We start from the raw sequence: 17422 nt of genomic DNA, 5'->3' as shown, positions 1-17422 counted from the left end.
ATAGTATGCTACCGGATACTTGCGCATTAATTTTGATGCGAACCAAATTTTGTATGTGAGCCTTCACATATCCGGCGACAAAGCAATTAAATCTCTTTTGAAAAGAAATATTCTCTCTTGTTTCCAATCCATTGTATTCTCCTTAAAAAAAAGAAAAATTATATTATAATATCTTCGTAACATAAAACTCATTTAAAAAAAAATCTTGTTTCGAATATTATTTATAAATCCAGAAGAATCGTGAGAATTTTGAATCTATTTGATAAAAAATAGGTTTGTTTTTTATTCCTGTATTTCTGAATTAGTGCAATAAGTTGGAATAGGACAAATATACTTTTTCTCATTCAAACTTACTGCACTAGTTTAGAAGTGCAGGAATAAAAAACAATCTTAATATTACACAACATCAATCACGTAAGATGCTTTTGTTTAGGCCGGGTCTACAATAGGTGTAGTAATCCTTAAGCTGTAAAAAATTAACTAATTACAATTGACTTTAGAGAAGAATAATGAATATAAATGGTTCATTTTTTACGACTTAAGGCTTACTACAGCTATTGTAGACTCGGCCTTATGCAGCAGTCAGCGCAGCTACGTGTATGTACTATATACAGTTCAGAGTCCATATCTTTTTTCCTCCATATTACAGTCGGACCTCTTATCCTATGACATTTTCAGTCCGGAATCTTCCCCTTAAACCTCTGATCCTACGACAAAAATTTGAGAGTGAGAGTATAATTCCCCTTTCGCGGTCGTAGCATGAGAAGATTTTTTGTCATAGGATAAGAGGTTTCGTAGCATAAGAGGGTCGTAGGCTAAGAGGTCCGACTGTAGTAGAAGAAAGACAAACTCTAAACTATAGTCCACACGGCTGCGCTGACTGCTGCATAAATGAAGGCGCCCATAATCATCATTCGTAATTTGAATTATTAATCTATTAACCATGAGACGAAAAAACATATATATGTTTATCTGTTCTTTTTTCATAGCACTTTTGCTGACAATGAGTCATCGAGACAGAAAATAATAACTTCAATATATTTACACTTACCTAATTGAATAACGATTACGAAGTAACACAAAATAGAACAGAAAAATTCGTCCTCGCCGAGTTCAACGTTTAATCTAACTCACTTGAGCATGGTGGAAAAAATATATAAGCTGTATCATCCGGTGCGCAGTCGTCTAAAAAGGAGAGGGGCGCAATCAACCAATCAAGGAGTATTTCAAAGCATAATTCCTAACAGCACACATGTTTTTAAGAAATCCATAGAATGTTAAAACATATTTTTATATCCTGTGGATCTTTTATAAACACATTTTAACAACATGTGTGCCGATAGGGATTCTATATAGCCAACAATGGGAGCTTTCCAGCAAAACACAGTGTAACACAGTGTCCACTAGTGTGAGTGAGACACACTGATATGTTCTCTCTCACACTAGTGGACACTGTGCTACACTGTGTCTTGCTGGAAAGCTCCCACTGATTCTTTGATCTGTGAGATAATGTAAGATTGGTTAAAAATTTAGGCTCCGCCCATGATATGCAGAATGATTCACCTTGCTTATTCTTTCCACCATGGACTTGAGTTCGACTAAAAAAGTAAGTTTGTCTATAGTCGTAATATATATTTACAATAGCTGTCTAACTGTGATTTATTAACTTTTGCAACTTTCTAACGTGCACGTCGTTAGTTCTGAGTAAAACTATAGAAAGTTTTTAGACTTAGAATTTCGAATTGTCATATGTGCAGTCATGCTAATTACTGAAAATTACTAATTGATATTTGTGCCCTTAAGTGGAGCGCCACGATCATTTTTGCCCGGGGTGACAGTTATGTTAAAACCGACACTGGCTATAAGTTTGAACAAAAACGGGGAGCAGGACCATTCTCTTTCAGATTTATTCTATTGTAGACAGCTATTGTTGAACCGGCCTAAAGGAAAAGTGTGAATTTTTACCTATATATGACATTTCAAAATTCTGTCTGTCGTATTTGAAATCTTGAATGCTTGAGAGTGTTTTCTGGCTGCGGAAGAAAAATTCCAAGTGACAAAAGTAGTTTAACATTAACAAAGTTATTTATATTTATACTTCTTTTTAGATTATCTTTATACTTTTTTCTTCCTTTTATAAAGAAATAGAATATTGAGATGAAAGAAAAAGTAAAAAAGAAAACCCAGGGCATATGTCCCTAAAAGATGACTTAAACATGACTTAAAGACTTCTCATTGTTTTTTAGATATCTTTAAGATGTCTTTTAGCCTTTCTGTGCCGTATGGAGAAAGAAAGAAAAGTAGGAAAAATTTTAAAAATAAAAAAGAAAAGAACGAAAGAAACAGGGGGATGGACAATCAGACAATATAAAATATTGTTTTATAATCTTATATTAAGGAAATCAATATACAAATAATTAGATACAGTCGAACCTCTTATCCTACGACAAAAAATCCTTTCATGCTACGACCGCGAAAGGGGAATTATACCCCCACTCTCAAATTTTTGTCGTAGGATCAGGGGGAAGATTCCGGGCCGAAAATGTCGTAGGATAAGAGTATATCCATTTAAACTGTCACAAGCATATAATTAGAGTTATTCCAATAATATTAAATACTTCAAAACAGTAATTTATTATTAATATGCAAATTGAAACACTTGATTAATTTTTAGTTAAATAAATAAAACTGATATAATTACCGCTAGCAACATTTATAAATATATATGTATATGTATATGATTACCGCCAATATATTATAATTACAAAATATTAACCATCGGCCGGACTAATCTCTAATGATAAAACGGTTTAATAAATTATCTTTCGTCGATAAGTAGATACGATAAATATACACACTCACACACACATATGCAAGACGTCACACGCACACGCACAAGAGCACGGTACCGTACGGCGAGTTACGTATCCGAGTCAGTGGTTTCCGCAGTTTTTCGATGATGGTTTAGTGGTGATGACGACATGCTGGATACTGTAACGCACCGCCCGAGATCGGTGAGTCTGTGATTATTAATCGGCGATCACCGGCCCTCAATCTGGTCGATTGGCAAGACGAGATCGACGAAAAGCGATTACAGCCGTAGAGACGAGAGAGAGAGAGAGAAAGAGAAAAAGAGAGACGGGTAGGTGGATACCGACGGCGTTGGGCGATCAATGCTATCTTGCGGGTGTGCCCGCTTTTTGCTGCCCCTGCCTTCCTGTTTTTCGCCGCAACGTTCTGTCGTGTGTTTATCGTCGAGAAAGAGAGAGAGAGAGAGAGAGAACGGAGAATTTCTCTCCGAAACTATGCGTTCTATGTCGTCGTAGGATTCGTCGTGAAAATTGTCCTTTTCAAAAAAAGACGGACGGGCAGACGGGAGGGTCGCGTCCCGCGAGATTTTGCGACGAAGGACGGTGAGTGAGATCATCGAGCGAACGAGTCCCGTCATCGATGCTGCGGTCGGTGAGAGACGACTTTTTCACGCGAAGGTTGACGAATTAGGCAAATTCTTCTCCTATTTTCCCGACGTTTTAGGCCTGTCCTCGTGTAATAATCGTATCGATAATCGACCCGCGTATATATTTGTGTTAGGCATTGTTTGTTGAGTCTGCTTTATTATTGACTTTTCTTTTTTTTAATTTTTGCGACGCGGTGCACGCCCATTTTTTCATGCGTCTCTATTAGCAACCACCTTGTCATAACATCCCGGCAAATTTGAAAATTTCAGATATAATTGGGTCAGCTTCGATTTTGCGGCGATACATAAATGCCTGGGCGCACGCGCGTGTTATATACGTACATTGCGTATAAATGTGCGTGCAATTTTGTATTTACCGTAATAGCAAAAGTGTACGGGGGGGGGGAGGGTGATGCGTAATTAATTAGTAAGTAATCTCGCACTACGTTGTCGCTTTTGTCGAGCGTTACAAGTGTTACGAATATTATAGAATAGAACACGTGGAAAATTTTATCAATTATCCGTTTTAGTAAAATCGAAAAAATTTCATCGCTAAGAAAATAATTTTTAAAACAATATATGTTTCTTCTTTTAATGATGATTTAATTTTTTTTCTTTTTAATAGAACATTTTGTTTTTTTTTTTTTTTTAGCTTTCCAAGTACATTGTGACCATGAAGCTTATTGTGTGCGTTATTTCCACCCTGGTGCTGGGGACATCAGCTATAAGTGAGTATAAATAATTTATATCACTCTTATTAGTTTTTTTTTTAATTATTATTAATACATAATATGAACTTTATAGTATTGTAATAAATTTTGCCATTAAAATTGTAATTTTTAATTTTTAATTATAGTACGTGTCCCGGATTATGTAGAAGGTGAAAGACACTGTTATAAAAATTGTTAGAGATAATTGTGCTTTCTGTTACACAAGAGTAATTTTTATTTACACAAAACATTTCTGTACAAAACAAACTTCCTTACATAAGGCTGCTATGCTTTTGTACACTTACATGTATTTATCTATTTTTTTAAATATACACTTCTCATAATATTTGTACATCTACACAATCATATTTGTGCATAGATTGCTCTGATTGCCAAAACATATGAAAGAAAGAATGATACTGTCTAACAATGTTTTATAAATTTTCTCTGTGAATTTTATTATGATTATATTTTATGCAGGATATAATTTCCCTCTTTATACATATACATACACACATACAATCTGTAAGATTATTTCTATCATCGATTTTTTATTTTTAATAAGTACCTGTATGTGTATATGTATTTTTGTACATATACTTTGAAGAACATTAATTTTTTTTCCCACATAATATCTGTGTGAGCTTTTATTTTCTCTATATTTTATTATCATACATATTAATTAATTTCAATCAATTTATACTGCAATTGCTCCTTACTATAATTAAGCTAAAGTTAAAAATTATTAGGATCATCATAGCAAAGTCATTGTATTAAATATAAGCAATATGAATGTATTTTCTGTGTCTTTTTTAGATTGTCTTTTTTAGATTATATTTGTTATTATACGTGTAATTTATCTTCTTTACTAGTTTACTTTTTTTTTCAATAGCATGATTACTCTAATACATTTTTTTATTATTAGTTCAATCGCCGCCACGGATATCTAAACAGCCACCAACAGATGAACAGTTGTTTCAAGTGGTCCAAGCAAAAATCAACGAGAATGATAAACCATTTTTAATTGAATGTGAAGCAGAAGGAGAACCAGCTCCAACGTATGTATCTGTTTTTTTTTTTTTTTCTTTAAGGCTTATTTGTTACACATAGAGAGTAAAAAAATCTGTTTTTTTTTCTAACTTATTTGTTATATGTATATAGAATTACAAATATTTATTATACATTATATATTATTATATATAATATATAATAAATATTTTTTTATGTATCTCTATGTCAATAGTTTGAGCATACTCTGACATATTCTTTGACGCTATTAGACAATGTCTAAGATGCCATCAAGGAAATAGCTATTATGTAAATACATTCTGACACTTTCGCTAAATTGCTCAAGAACGGAAAATGTACTTTGGAGACATCTTTTACTCGTAAAGTTTCATTGCACTTACAGTAATCAAGCTCATTCATCTCGTGCAGTCGGTACAACTGGCCGCTCTTAATTACAAAGATGATCTCATAACTTTAGGATGTATGAAGTAATCGTCACTAATACATAGATATCTGTCTTATATGAACATAAGAACATATGGACAGAGTTTTTTATATACAGTTTCTTAAATAAATTTATGAAAATTATTCAATTTAAAGAACTTTGATGTTAAACATTTATCATTGTACACTATAAATATTGCTTCGATATTTTGTATGCAGAAGTATATTCATTATTATGTAACATGCATTTTTTCAACTTTTTTATATGCATAATGTATTATACGTGTGTCGTAATTTTCTGTATGAGATTTATATGTATGAATATAATATACATACAGTATTATTACTTATTTAAATATAATTAGATATAAGATTTATAATAACATATATCAAATATATTAACATACAAAATCTAATGTTATATTTAAATATTATATAAATATAAAGATATTATATACATTTTCTATATTATAGATACCGTTGGATTAAAAATGGGAAAAACTTTGAGTGGCCAGCATATGATGATCGTATTTCTCAACAACCTGGTAGAGGTACTTTAGTAATCTCAAGACCAAGAGACGAAGATCTAGGACAATATCAATGCTTCGCAGAGAACGAGTGGGGTATAGCCACGTCAAACTCTGTGTTTGTTCGAAAGGCAGAATTGAATTCTTTCAAAGATGAAAATCCGATAACTGTGAGCGCTAGTGAGGGTTCTCCCTTCAAACTTACCTGCCAACCACCCGACGGCTGGCCTAAGCCGAACGTTTATTGGTTAATTCAGGATATTACCGGTGGTATCAAGTCAATCAATAACTCGAGAATGACTCTGGATCCGGAGGGTAATCTCTGGTTCAGCAATGTCACGAGGGGTGATGCCTCGGATGACTTTTACTATGCCTGTGCTGCCACATCTGTGTTCAGAAACGAATACAAATTAGGCAATAAGGTTTTGCTAAATGTAATTTCTACAGGCGCGTCCGCCGGCCAGAACAAGTATCACCCTGAGAGACAATATGTCAGCAGAAAAAATGAGGTCGCTCTGCGTGGCAAAAAAGTAGAGCTATATTGTATATATGGTGGAACACCCTTGCCGCAGATCGTTTGGAGCAAAAACGGTGAACTTATTAATCCGAGCGACAGGATAACTCAAGGTAACTACGGCAAATCTCTCGTCATAAAGCACGTCACTTTCGAGGATGAGGGAACGTATACTTGCGAGGCATCGAACGGAGTGGGCACTGCTCAGTCGTACTCGATGAACTTGAACGTGTTAGCTGTTCCGTATTTCACGGTCGAGCCAGAATTTGTGAATGCCGCAGAAGATGAGACCGTGGAAATTAGATGCGAGGCTAGTGGAGTGCCCGTTCCCGAGATCAAGTGGATACACAATGGCAAACCAATATCCGAGGCGCGGCCGAACGTCAGGCGGCGGGTTACGTCGAATTCTATCATCATTGAGAAGCTGATAAAGAATGACACGGGTAACTATGGATGTAACGCCACTAACTCGTTGGGATACGTTTACAAAGACGTGTACGTGAATGTGCTGGCGCTTGATCCGGATATCACCCAACCGCCCACGGACATGAGCACGGTTGATGGCAAAACCGTGCGAATCACATGTCGCGTTTTCGGCGCCCCCAAACCGGAGGTCAAGTGGATCAGGAGCGGACAAGAGTTGACTGGCGGTCGTTACAAAACTTTGGACACAGGCGATTTGGAGATTAAAGACATTATATTCTTGGACGCGGGTGTTTATACGTGTCACGCCTCCAATAAATTCGGCGAAGTAAAGGCATCCGCCGAATTGGTCGTAAAAGAACATACTAGAATAACGGATGAGCCAGAGGATTATGAAGTCGCGGCGGGCGCCACTGCCACATTTAGGTAAATGAAAAATCATCTTGAAACTATATAAAATTAGAAACTTTGTTTTTGATCTTTCCTTTTTGTGTTCGTTTAGGTGCAATGCTGTTACTGATCCCAGTCTACCTCTGATCATAGACTGGTTGAGCAATGGTGAACCGATAGATTTCGAAATGGAACCGAGATTTATACGGAGTTCCGATTATTCTCTGATGATCACAAAGACAACCGAATTGGATTCCGGTACTTATACTTGCGTCGCACACACTGATTTGGACGAAGCGAGAGCGCAAGCGACATTGATAGTTCAGGATGTACCTAATGCACCGAGATTAATCGGGATCACGTGCATGTCCACGGAAGCCATCGTTCAATGGATACCCATGGGCGATAACAGAGCACCCATTCTGCGCTATACTATCCAATACAATACCAGCTTTACGCCAGATACTTGGGAAATATCCAAAGATTTCGTTCCTGCCACTGAGCAGAGATATTCAGTGCCTATGTCACCGTGGGCTAATTACACATTCCGTGTTCTTGCTTGGAATAAGATAGGTAAGACTTTGAAAATTAAAAAGCTATATGCATTGCATGATACTTATAATTCAGTGCTTTGAATTAGTCGCTATTTTTTACATGCCATTGTAATGCGACTTTGTAATGTGTTTTTAAAGGAACAAGAATATAAATTTTAATATTTGTATTTACAACAGGTCCATCTCTACCATCACCGCACAGCGACATTTGTACCACTTTACCGGATGTCCCTTATAAAAATCCGGACAATGTTATTGGCAAAGGCACCACACCACAAAATTTAGTTATTTCGTGGACGACTATGCCGCAGGTAGAGCACAATGCTCCCAGATTTATGTACCGAGTGTATTACAAGAGAGATATACCAGGTGAAAGATGGACTATACAAGATTTAAATGATTGGAGGAGAAACAATTTGCTTGTGGAAAATCAACCTACATATCAAAGATACAAGATTAAGGTCGTCGCGATAAACGAGAAAGGAGAGAGTAAAACTTCGGCCGAAGAAGTTATCGGATATTCCGGAGAAGATGGTATAATCTATATGAAAAATTATCTTATTATTAACTAACATTAAGATTGCCAACTATATTTGGCAATCGATAATTGTATACGATATAATATCTTTAAATCACTCCATTTCAGTACCTCTGCAAGCGCCAGGTAATTTTACACTGAATCAGGTAAAGTCGAGCACATCCGCTCAGCTATCGTGGAGCCCAGTACCGGAAGAATCGGTGAGGGGTGAACTAAAGGGATACAAGATTCAGACATGGACAGATAAGGAAGGCGAGAAGGGAATGCGCGAGATTGACATTCGCGGCGGCAACAGAACGCATGTGACGGTCTCAAAGTTTGTCCCGTACAGCAAGAATAATGTGAGGATACTCGCTTACAACGGCAGGTAATGAAAAACATTGGATATATACTACGTATTCGATAATTGTACTGTTTCTTACTACTTTACATCATTATAATAACGTATTTATGGGATATATAGATACACCGGTCCTGCATCCGAGACTTTGTCCTTCGATACACCGGAAGGAGTTCCGGGAACAGTACTCAGTTTAGAAGCATTTCCAATGGGATCCAGCGCTCTGTTTCTCGTGTGGACGCGACCCGCAGAGCCAAATGGCATCTTAACCGGATATAGAATCTATTATCAGGTTGTAAATGGCACAAAATTAGGAACTTTACTCGAGAGGAAACCGCATGTTTTGAATCCAAACGCCACGACTGCCAAATTAGCCGGGTTAGGGCCTGACACAATATACCGCGTTCACATACGTGCCACAACTAGAATCGGCGAAGGCAATGAGTAAGTTCTACAACAACATAAAAATATTAGTAACATTTCTACAAGATAATAAATATTATACTTTAATTTTAATATATATTTGTAGCTATTTTATCGAACAAAAGACACGACCGTCTCAACGACCTGACGTCCCACAATTTACATGGGAAACTATACCAGTGGAAAATGGATATTCAAACGTGAGAGTGATTTGGTTACCAAATTTGAACGGCAATCCAGGTAGTCATTTCTTCGTTAAGTATAAGCTTAAGGGTGAAACGATATCTTTGACGACTGAGCCGGAATATCTGACGAAATATATCACTGTAAGTTTGCATAGTAAACTAATGATAGATAATATTTATTGCATGAAAAATAAAGATTATGCATATTTAACAAAAAAAAAAAAATTTACAGGTTCGTGGTCTTCAAAGCGGTGAAATCTACGTGATGTCGATTGTTGCTGTCGATGGAATCTACGTAACTGAAAGCGAATCTCAAGAAGTAGAGACAAGCAGTGAAGGACCAATTATTCAACCTAAGGAGAATGTCGCGACAGCTGGCTGGTTTATAGGTAATACTTCTTAATAACATTATTGAAACGGACTTTTGCGAGACTGACATATGCTAAAGAGCGCTACGAATTTCGACAGGAATGATGCTGGCGATCGCTATCCTCCTCCTAGTGCTGATAATCGTTTGCGTAATTAAACGAAATAGAGGTGGAAAGTATGCGGTGCATGAGCGAGAATTGGCCGCCGGTCGTGGGGATTACCCTGAAGAGGGCGGATTCCACGAATATTCGCAACCATTGGATACTAAATCGGCTGGCGGACGCGCGTCCCTGGCATCGTCTTCTCATCAGGATGGTAAACATCCTGAATCTGACACAGACTCCATGGCGGAGTATGGCGACGGTGATACAGGTTGGTTATACAATCTTACACAACTTGCACAATAAGGGCTCTCAGGAATATTAGAGTATTAGAAAAGTCTAGTGATATACATATACAATTAAAAGTATATTTATTGTGCACGAATTCGTTTTTCGATTGTATCAAATGTGATGATTGATTAGATTCATTTGCATATGTATTACAACAGTATGATAAAATAGCTTGGGTATGTATTATTGAATTATTGTGATATAGACAATATCAAATTTCTGAATATTTTCATATAAAAGTAGCACGAAATAACGACATCTCACAGTGTGAGCACAGCTGAGATTGTCACGAAATTTTTTTTACATCATGCAAATGCTTTTCCCTTTCATATATTTCATTATTACACAGTTGCAATTGCATAAGCTAATTATATTTATTTTTCAACATTTATATTTTTATCTCTTAGATTTTTATTTTCATCTTATTATATTCAATTTATATTTTTATTATACACTTTATTTATTTGCTTTACACATTTTGCTTGAATCAATACAGAGGGCATGAACGAAGATGGTTCTTTCATTGGTCAATATGGCCGACATCGTAAGCAGGAACCAAATTCGCAAGCATTTGCTACTCTAGTCTAAGGTAAGTTTGACACAAACATGTTTTTTTTAATGCTTATTAAACCACTGCATTTAAGCTTCGAAACAAAAATAAATGTTGGATTTGATACATAATTTAATATTTTACCAAGTTGCATGCTAAGATTTCTAACCACATCCATTAGTGTGTGTCATTTCAAAGCAAAAAATTTTAATATACACACAGATTCATATCTATTCTACATTTTCCGTATAAGAGCAATATAGAATTCGGTACAAAGTTTGGAATCCGTTTGTTTGTTCTAGGTCGCTTCACTGAAGATGGATCCTTCATCGGACAATACGGACCTAAAGGTAGACCAGAGGAAACACCATCAATTCCAACTGGTACTATGGCCACGTACGTGTAACATCCGCAGCTATATTAATCAAAGTCGCATAAAAAAGAAAAAGAAAAAAAAAAACGTTTTCTCGTTACGGTTAAGGATCCGCCCGATCCTTAGCTACTGCAGCAGCTCTGCTATGCACCTTGCGCTGGGCGCAATGTCCAACACTATACTGCCAATTAGACTCTGGGGTTTTGGGTTTCATAATTTTCATAGAAGAAACCATGACTGTCTTTTATCCGTAAATTTCCGATCTGTAATAATCGGATGCTTTATTTGAATTCCTCAAATATTAAAAAACATTCCGAAACTTTTTTCTTTTCTTTCTTTTTTAACTAGCATATTTGAACATGTAGCAAAAATAGATCAATTTTCGCTACAATTATTATTCTCTTTTTTATTTCATTGTCAAGCCCTGATACACATTACAAGAGTATGTTTCTATTTTAATTATAAAACCCAGAAACTGTAGGTGTTTCATAGCGTGCAAGCTATTTATGGAAATAGTATCGTAGAAACTATTCTAGCATTGATCGTAATTTGACAGAGCCAGATTGAGTTGGACACGCCGATTGGTGACAAGGTATACGAATTGTTCCAGACTTGTGAAATACTTTTAAGACTGCATGTAGTATCCAATGTTTTGCAACATGACGCGCGTTGATTTCTGAATTTATCGACATATTTATATCTTTTAACATAGCGTCAAGTGCTGTAATTGCAAGAAAGATTTGAAAATTTGTTCTGCTAAGAGTAAACATTATTGCTTATCTGATACAAGTATTTGTACATCTGTCACTTTTCAAGTAATTTGCTTATCTATATATATTTATGCTAGTAGTTTTGTCACATATTGAAAATTTTTCCTGCTAAATTATAAATTGCTCTTCAAAAGTATTTTGTAATATCCACTTGGATTATGTTCATAAAGAGAGATTTGACAATATATTGAAATAATTTAGAGAAATAAATACGATAAAAAAAAATATAATATTTTCTATCACATATGTACAGAACTGTTAGGCATAAGCGTATAAGCAGAAAATATTTTTCTCTCTTTTAAGACAATTAAATACTTGTATCGATAAACAATAAAATCTATTTTTAACAGAATATCTTTTATTCTAGTAGTATATTATATTCGAGTGACTATATATATAAATATATATTGAAATATATATTGAAATATATTCAAAGTATTAAATCTTAGTGCCTATATTGGAAAATATTTATGATAATGAAATTACTTATTTCTAAGCGTAAAAATAACATTCATGCTTTAAACGGAACGTATTAATCGTAGTCTTCGCGATAAATGCTTTCATTCGAATAAGTAAAGCTTTATTGTGAAATTGGTGCACAGTGTAAGTAGAAAAATATCTATAGAAAGTTTTTACCATTTTATATATTAATAGAGTGAATATATGATTTATGTAAAAAGATCATATTATTTAAAGTTTTTGTAATTAATAAATAAAAATTAAATCTAAATTTAAAGCGGGAGAACGATATATGAACACAATGAATAATACTATACATTTACATGCAATCTTGAAACTGACGGACAATGTAAAAGAAAGTGTCACAATCTGGCTTCGACTGATTTTAACTTTAATCTTCTAATGAACGGTTATTCTAAGATCCTTTAGCCGCGATCAATTTTTACTCTGCCGAAAAAGGGCCAAATCTAAACGAATAAATTATATAATCTACAATTGTCATGCACTTACACTCTTTCATTATTAACAAACTCATACACACACATATATATATATATATATATATATATATATATATATATATATATATATATATACATACATACATATATATATATATATATATATATACATATACATATATATATATACATACATATATATATATACATATACATATATATATACATATATATATACATATATATATACATATATATATACATATACATATATATATACATATATATATATATATTTACATACATATATGCGCAAACAAGTAAGGATACATGCAAAGGATATAGTAAAGGGTAAAGTAATATTGGAGGAGAGATTGTACATGCACTATATAAGTAGATAACAAAAATCGCAAGGCCTCTATAAGTAATTGTTGCTTTTGTATGTGAAACATGCTTCGACACTGAAACCCTTTTATTTTTATGAGAAAGTTTACTTTTTTTTTTCTTTTTTGATATTATTTTTATTATCCAGTAATTATAAGCTAATGCTACACGATTATTTAATATATATATATATATAAAGATATTAAATATATGAATATATATATATACAGAGAGAGAGAGAGAGAGAGAGAGAGAGAGAGAGAGAGAGAGAGAGAGGAAAAAAGAGAAGAAAGAAAGAGAAAGAGAGATATTATATAGATATATATATATATTAATTATATATGAATTATTATTATTATTATTAATATTATTAGTAATTTTTTAAAGGATGCGACGATTACACAGCAGAGCAACTATAATTATTATTACTTAGTGTATGGGATGTTAAAATTTGTTTAAACCTTTAAGTACAATTTGTACAAAAAATTTATTTAGATAAACGTTAAGTTAACGCAGTCAATGCGATGTACAGGTTGTCTGCAAAAGTGTCGCGAGCAAATATGTCAGGTACAAAGATAAAGCGAAACAAAGATAGGTACAAAGAGTGTATAATATTTATGATACGTATAATAACGCAAAGAATCACGAATTATAGTACTTTTAAATGATATATCATCACCTGATATCAGACAGGACTAGCCCGTGTCTTTCTTCAATGACGAGAATTCTTATAAAAGATATCCTTTTACATACCGAATGCAAAAGTATCTTTCTCTCTAATATGATAAAAAAATATATTTATTACGGTCTTTTTTGCCGAACATCCTGTACAAGTGACTTGGACGTCACACGATGATTAAGACTTTTTCTTTCTACTTACACAATATCGGCTGATATCGCAATAATATACGAGCGTTTTCGTATTATTATACGTCCATTATAATATCCAGTATTCATTTATTGATATTAGAAACAAAAAAAAATCTTAATTAAATAGAGAGCGTGAATCTTGTAGATGGTTGTGTGACGATGCTATAGACTGCGTACTGCGATAAACAGCGTCATATTCAATCGTTTATTCGCGAAGGAATCACTTGTGAGTTCACACATGATCCTGGTTTATAGCTTTATAAGTATATAAGCGAAAGGTTGCGATATTAACAGTACGAGACAATCTAATATCGTCGATATAATTGTGAAGGTGCAACTGTGCAATCTTTAAACTTACTGTTACTCGAAATCGCAATTATACAATAGATAGACACATAAGATTTTCTCGACTCAATATCTTGATATATGATCGCGCTAGCAATAACCATGACGAAATTAATGTTGAAATTATAGACGTATCTTGGTAATCTCGATGTCCAAGTCACAAGACATATATATACACAAAAAAAACACACACACACACACACCACGGAAGCGCATTTTTTTAGAGTATTTTTCTATTGTGCTAGCCTTTCGATTTTTATCTCGGGATGTAATGAGACACATTCGTTCAGCACATTATAAACTATCAGTTTAGACTCGTTAATCTATAATGTTATAACATATATATATTTATATATATATATATGTATAAAAACTTCCAAATACTTTCGCACCAGCAGCTCTTCGTACGTTGTAATATTTGTATTTCTCTTCTTTATTTTTTTTATAGTTTTGTACTTTGTATAAAAAAAAAAAAAAAAACATTGTGTTTCTTTACGCGCGATTTCGTATCTACGGCGTGCGATGTGTGCGTCGATTTTAACGTATCTCGTGTCTCCTTCGAGACGGAAGACGAGAGAATATCTACCACATACTACTACTCTGCTTGATATTAAGTTGCGTCGACAAAGAGAGAAAAATTGTTCGTGATTTACTACTCAAGAGTGTTCATTGTACAACGAGCCCGCACACGTTATTCCCGAAAGTATTTATAGCGTCTTGACTCTTTTTTTTTTTACGGCGACTCTCTCTCTTTTGAAATCTCAATTATTTCTTAATGCACAAAGTGTTCATTCTCGATTAAGTTAATTGATCGCGATATTATATTATATCATATTATATTATATTATATTATATCATATCGAGATTGTATCGTATCCTATTATTAAATGATAGACGCGAGAGGATAATATCATGGTCGTTGATAATACACTCGCGCTAACGTACTTCCGAATCTCTTTCGATATTTTTAAGTTACTTAAAGACATTATAAGATTATCATAGACGTAGAGCGTTTGCCATAAAAAAAAAGAGTCAATGATACAGGGATGACGAATTTCAATGACATATATATAATGTAACGTGTGCCCGCTTATCGTCGTGCGAGTCTTTCATTGTATATTACCTTGATATTTACTAAATAGTGTGCCGATGTGTTTTTTTCGCCGTTTTATTACACATGCAGCTATAGAAAGAGAGAGAGAGAGAGAGAGAGCGAGAGCGAGCGAGCGAGCGAGCGAGCGCATTCCTTCACATCGGCTGTCACAATTTTAGACATAATTTTTCTACGAGATTTAAAAGACCGCAGAGTTCTAGAGATACGCGCACACAGGGCGCTCCATCCAGCTTTGATAACGCTTCGAATTTAACTCGACTCGATTGTATTGCGAAGAGAAAATCGCTTATGTAGAAAAAGTTTTGCGCATTGATATAAAAAGGCACAAAAAAAAAAAATTGGCCTAACTTTCATCGTGCAAGCATCTTTCGTCCATAACGCATGAGTGAGCTGTCGAATATCGCGCGATTGGATGGACCACCCTGTAGAGAGATCTTCTCGTCTCTCTTCGTGAAAGCAGCGAGATACCGAAATCGGAGATCACTATATTGTATATGCGAATATAATTGTATCTTTTAAGTTTACTTTCATTCACAATACGCGCATCGATGCGCATCTCGACATTTGCCCGCATAACTTTCATGTCAATGAAATTAAAAAAAAAAAAAGAAAAGAATAAACGAAGAGGAAATCTACAAAGAGAAGCATTATAGCTCGGATCCATCCATCGATTTTTACATTCAATAAATCCAATAGAGATAGCGATTCCCTTCACTCGTCATTTTTGTCCAATAATGAAGTATTTAATATAATTTAATTTAATATAACCTTTAGTTTCTTATATGTATATTAATTTTTAGAATATTTTATAGATATAGTTTCGAATTCTTTTCTCACGTATTTATTTTTTATGTATATAAATATATCTTTTATTTTATTTTTATTAAAATGATTATACGTATCGGTTTGCCTAAAATTATTCTCGAACAATTACATTTATGTTCTCTTCAAATATAGAAGTTCATCCTGGATAAATCCGCTAACTGCGAAATCGAACAAGATGTGACCGATAATGTGATTATGCCAGACGGGTTTTTTTGCGTCTGTGTTCTCTCGATCTTCTGCGAGCTACTCTGGATCCTTTCTTTCTCTCCCTCGTCGCGGTTTGCGCCACAGACGAATAAAAGATCGAGGGAGAATAAAGGGAGATACGATCGGGGCCGTCCGCAGAAATATAACTGCGATTCGCATGTGCATCGAACGGCAATTCTTCGATCATTCGAATCTCCGGTATAAAATAAAGAATATTTAAATTTTGAGAATCCACAGTTATTATACACTCAAAAAAATATTTTGCCAATGTAGATAGATTTCTAGATGTCTTAATTAAAATTTATCGCTACTTTTTGTATCTGTTAGAAATATTCTTTGTCATGTATAGAATTTGTAACAGCAATATTCCAGCAATACCTCTATAAAATTTAGATCCCAATGCCAAATATTAATTACAAAATATAATTGTCCTTGACATAGGCCTTAAAGATAGGCATCACAGAAAAATTTTCTGTCTAAATTTACACTAATAGTACGGATATAAATTCTGTCTCTGTCATTTAAATTAAGCAAGCAAAATATATGCAGTATCACGGTATTTGCTAATAATTTATCTGTTTCAGTTAATTTTTTACACCTAGAAAATTTTTATTTAAGTTGCAAGATAATTTTTTTTGAGTGTACATTCGAAGAGACTGAAAATCACACCTTAATCTAGAAAGACAAAAATATTCTATTTGTATAGAAATGCTGTATATAATTTTCAATTGTCTTCCCGTTTTAAAATTAGTTCGCTCGATTTTAGATTACACACAAATTTGGAGAAAAT

At 34.1% G+C, this 17422-nt stretch overlaps 1 protein-coding gene across 7 annotated transcripts; it reads left to right on the top strand.

The window, feature by feature from the left end:
• Nucleotides 1-1567: 1567 nt before the first annotated feature.
• Nucleotides 1568-16216, top strand: Nrg (Neuroglian). 7 transcript variants are annotated; one of them, XM_072886920.1, is made up of 13 exons: nucleotides 2875-3014; nucleotides 4110-4185; nucleotides 5093-5225; nucleotides 6094-7509; nucleotides 7586-8046; nucleotides 8205-8561; nucleotides 8674-8932; nucleotides 9029-9349; nucleotides 9435-9654; nucleotides 9746-9902; nucleotides 9982-10254; nucleotides 10771-10863; nucleotides 11127-16216. In XM_072886920.1, exons 1-12 carry the CDS (start codon nucleotides 2982-2984, stop codon nucleotides 10860-10862), a joined length of 3798 nt encoding a protein of 1265 aa, XP_072743021.1. In that variant the 5' UTR covers nucleotides 2875-2981; the 3' UTR covers nucleotide 10863; nucleotides 11127-16216. The 7 variants fall into 7 exon arrangements, with proteins under 7 accessions (XP_072743020.1, XP_072743021.1, XP_072743019.1 ...); XM_072886919.1 differs by lacking the exons at nucleotides 2875-3014; nucleotides 10771-10863 and adding an exon at nucleotides 1568-1606; XM_072886918.1 differs by lacking the exon at nucleotides 10771-10863.
• The last annotated feature ends 1206 nt before the right edge of the window (nucleotides 16217-17422 follow it).

This window comes from Anoplolepis gracilipes, chromosome 2 (genome assembly GCF_047496725.1).
Source record: "Anoplolepis gracilipes chromosome 2, ASM4749672v1, whole genome shotgun sequence".
Lineage (NCBI taxonomy): Eukaryota > Metazoa > Arthropoda > Insecta > Hymenoptera > Formicidae > Anoplolepis > Anoplolepis gracilipes.
Note: the sequence above shows the minus strand (reverse complement) of the source record. Positions and strands in the feature narration are given on the sequence as shown.

What these genes read in the sequence shown, in the direction of transcription:
- Nrg (XM_072886918.1), top strand. Translation starts at nt 2,982, where the DNA reads ATGCTGGATACTGTAACGCACCGCCCGAGATCG. An exon ending in GGCGCCACTGCCACATTTAG is followed by an intron (nt 7,510 to 7,585) that starts GTAAATGAAAAA and finishes GTGTTCGTTTAG; the next exon opens with GTGCAATGCTGTTACTGATC. An exon ending in AGAATCGGCGAAGGCAATGA is followed by an intron (nt 9,350 to 9,434) that starts GTAAGTTCTACA and finishes ATATATTTGTAG; the next exon opens with CTATTTTATCGAACAAAAGA.